Here is a 2,704-nt window from a genome sequence, read left to right as displayed (position 1 = left end):
GCTCTACGTCTACGGCAGCCATATTACCTTCAGAGCTATCCATGTTAGCTACCAGAGGGAGAGATGGTGGAGACACAGCAGGTTAGTTCAGTGTTAGTGAAGCTGCACAACTACACACCCACACAGACGCACAGCTACACACACCTGCTTGTACTTCCTGTAGCACCGCTGGATGACGGCTGCAGCCATGTCCTGCTGCTCCTTCAACCTCCGACCCTGAAGACACAACCAAGATGAGCTGAGGCTGGAGTCCAGGTGGACAACAGGTAACACTCAGTAACACACTCAGCAACACACACAGTAACACACTCACTAATACACACAGTAACACACACAGTAACACACTCACTAACTCACTAACACACACAGTAACACACACTGACCACCTGCAAGAAACAAGCATCACATTGCCAGAAACCTAAGCTAGTAGGGCTAATCTGAGTTAGCTAACATGAGCTAACATTAGCTAACATGAGCTAACATGAGCTAACATTAGCTAACATGAGCTAACATGAGCTAACATTAGCGAATGTGAGCTAACCTGCACAAACCTGAGCTAACGTGAGATAACCTGAGCTATCCTAAGCTAACATCAGCTAATGTGAACTAACCTGCACTAACCTGAGCTAAGCTGTGCTAACCTGAGCTAACCTAAGCTAGCTGGACTGACTAACCCCCACAGCATAACAGAGGCAGTCATGTGACCAATCAGAGAGCTGCTGTTTCATCATTTCTGATCAACATACTGATGACTTCTCTGAGGGACAGACTATGTGGCTTCATAGGTGAGTTGCACCGTCACTGATTGATATCTGATGATCGATCAGTTCTCCTGTGGTCCCGTGTTCACCTTGTATCTCCTGAAGGCGTTCTGGATGATCCTGGCCGCCTCGTACAGCTCCCTCTGCTCGCCGTCCGTCAGCGTCAGCAGGGCGAAGTCTCTCTCCATCTTCCCATTGGCCGAGGCATTCAGGAACTCCGCCCATGCCGCAGAGGAGGGGGGGCGGAGCCTCTGGAGGGCCAGAGCGCTGAGGGGTGAGGGGGGGCACACCCGCCTGAAACAGCACACACACATTCAGCCGTCCACACCTGTTGTCAAGCATAATGCACAGGGAACGCTGGTTTCCACGGTAACACTGACCTGGGCGGGGAGTGTGTGTGGGCGTCGACCGTCTCCAGGTAGGTAGCCAGCCAGGTGTCCTGTATGGCGGGGTTGTCCCGCCTCTCTCTGAGCGGTGACTCCGCCCCCCTGGGAAAGTCCTCCTGTTTGATTCGCTCTGGAGTCGCCTCGATGATTTGCTCCGCCAGCGTCGCCATGTCGACCTGCCGAGTGAAGAGGGTAACCATAGCAACAGGGTCAGTGGTTGGTGGATGTGTGGGAGGCCAGATGTTGTGAAGAGTCGTACCTGCAGCACCTCCTCCTCCAGGTACTCTTCCTCCTCGCCTTCGTTCTCGGCGTTCTCGCTGTAGCTCAGCAGCTGCTCCTCCAGTGTCGCTGCTGTGTGCGCCGGCCGGCCGGCCGCCGTCTGACCGTAGCCGTGTGCGTGTCCGGGGGAGGCGCTCTCGTAGTCCATCAGGTACAGCGGGGAGTCCCTGGAGCCGCCGGGGGCCAAACCTGCAGGCGATGGATCGATCAGAGGATCAATGACACGCTTCACTCGGTCAGGGGCACATCAGTGAGCAGCAGTTACCTGTGTTACCTGCACTGAAGGCAGCGTTTGGCTCCTCCCCCCACACGGACACAGGAGGGAGGGAGGAGGGGGAGGGAGGGGAGACGGGCAGCGAAGAGGAGGAGGAGGAGGGAGATGAAGGTGAGGAGGGGGAGGTGTCCATGGGGGCGGGGCCGCTGGAGTAGGCGGAGCTGGGGGAGGGGGAGGAGGGGTCGCTGGGGGAGGGGAGGCTGCTGGAGGAGCTCAGACCTGCAGGGGGGAGAGGGACACCGTTACAACCAATCAGAGAGCTGGAACGGTGTCAGGTGAGCAGCAGCCGGTGAGTGATACCTGTGTCGGGGCTGGTGGACAGAGGAGACGGCGGCAGCTGTGGCTGCGGCGTGGCCGGAGTGTGCGTGTCGGCGGGAGGCGTGTGCGTGTCCCTGGACATCACGTGTGTGCGCTGCGTGTGCAGCTCCTCCAGCACCGTGGCGAGGCGAGTGTGGCCGCGGGAACGAGCCACGGCGAGCGGCAGGCGTCCCAGCGAATCAGGGATCCCCAGAGCCAGACTGTTCCAGCTGTACAGGAGCTCTGCTGCCCTCTGGTGGCCGAGCGCACACGCCCACATCTGCAACACACAAACTGCTGGTCACCACGGCAACAGCACAGCACACACATCACCTCTGAAGCATGTTGGTGTGTGTGTGTGTGTGTGTGTGTGTGTGTGTGTGTTTACCAGCGGCGTGCAGGAGAAGTGGTCGACATTCAGAGGATCTACTTCCTGTTCCAGGTCCAGACTGTCACTGTTTACAGTCCTACAACAAACAACAACAACAACATCAGGTGTGTATCAGGTGTGTATAACTCCAGTGTATCAGGGTGTGTATCAGGTGTGTATACCTCCAGTGTATCAGGTGTGTATACCTCCAGTGTATCAGGGTGTGTATCAGGTGTGTATACCTCCAGTGTATCAGGTGTGTATCAGGTGTGTATACCTCCAGTGTATCAGGTGTGTATCAGGTGTGTATACCTCCAGTGTATCAGGTGTGTATCAG

General features: G+C 56.5%; 1 protein-coding gene across 1 annotated transcript in view; it reads right to left on the bottom strand.

The window, feature by feature from the left end:
• Window positions 1-2,704, bottom strand: part of camta2 (calmodulin binding transcription activator 2) — a 31,209-nt gene that overhangs the window by 4,948 nt on the left and 23,557 nt on the right. The window contains exons 15-23 of the mRNA XM_008300336.1: window positions 2,514-2,573; window positions 2,386-2,464; window positions 2,001-2,277; window positions 1,888-1,919; window positions 1,701-1,770; window positions 1,407-1,615; window positions 1,142-1,323; window positions 851-1,055; window positions 145-216 (exon numbers count right to left, since the gene is read on the bottom strand). Coding sequence (XP_008298558.1) covers window positions 145-216; window positions 851-1,055; window positions 1,142-1,323; window positions 1,407-1,615; window positions 1,701-1,770; window positions 1,888-1,919; window positions 2,001-2,277; window positions 2,386-2,464; window positions 2,514-2,573 — 1,186 coding nt within the window. The remainder of the gene's footprint in view (window positions 1-144; window positions 217-850; window positions 1,056-1,141; window positions 1,324-1,406; window positions 1,616-1,700; window positions 1,771-1,887; window positions 1,920-2,000; window positions 2,278-2,385; window positions 2,465-2,513; window positions 2,574-2,704) is intronic.

Source organism: Stegastes partitus, unplaced genomic scaffold (genome assembly GCF_000690725.1).
Source record: "Stegastes partitus isolate 25-593 unplaced genomic scaffold, Stegastes_partitus-1.0.2 Scaffold1526, whole genome shotgun sequence".
Lineage (NCBI taxonomy): Eukaryota > Metazoa > Chordata > Actinopteri > Pomacentridae > Stegastes > Stegastes partitus.
Note: the sequence above shows the minus strand (reverse complement) of the source record. Positions and strands in the feature narration are given on the sequence as shown.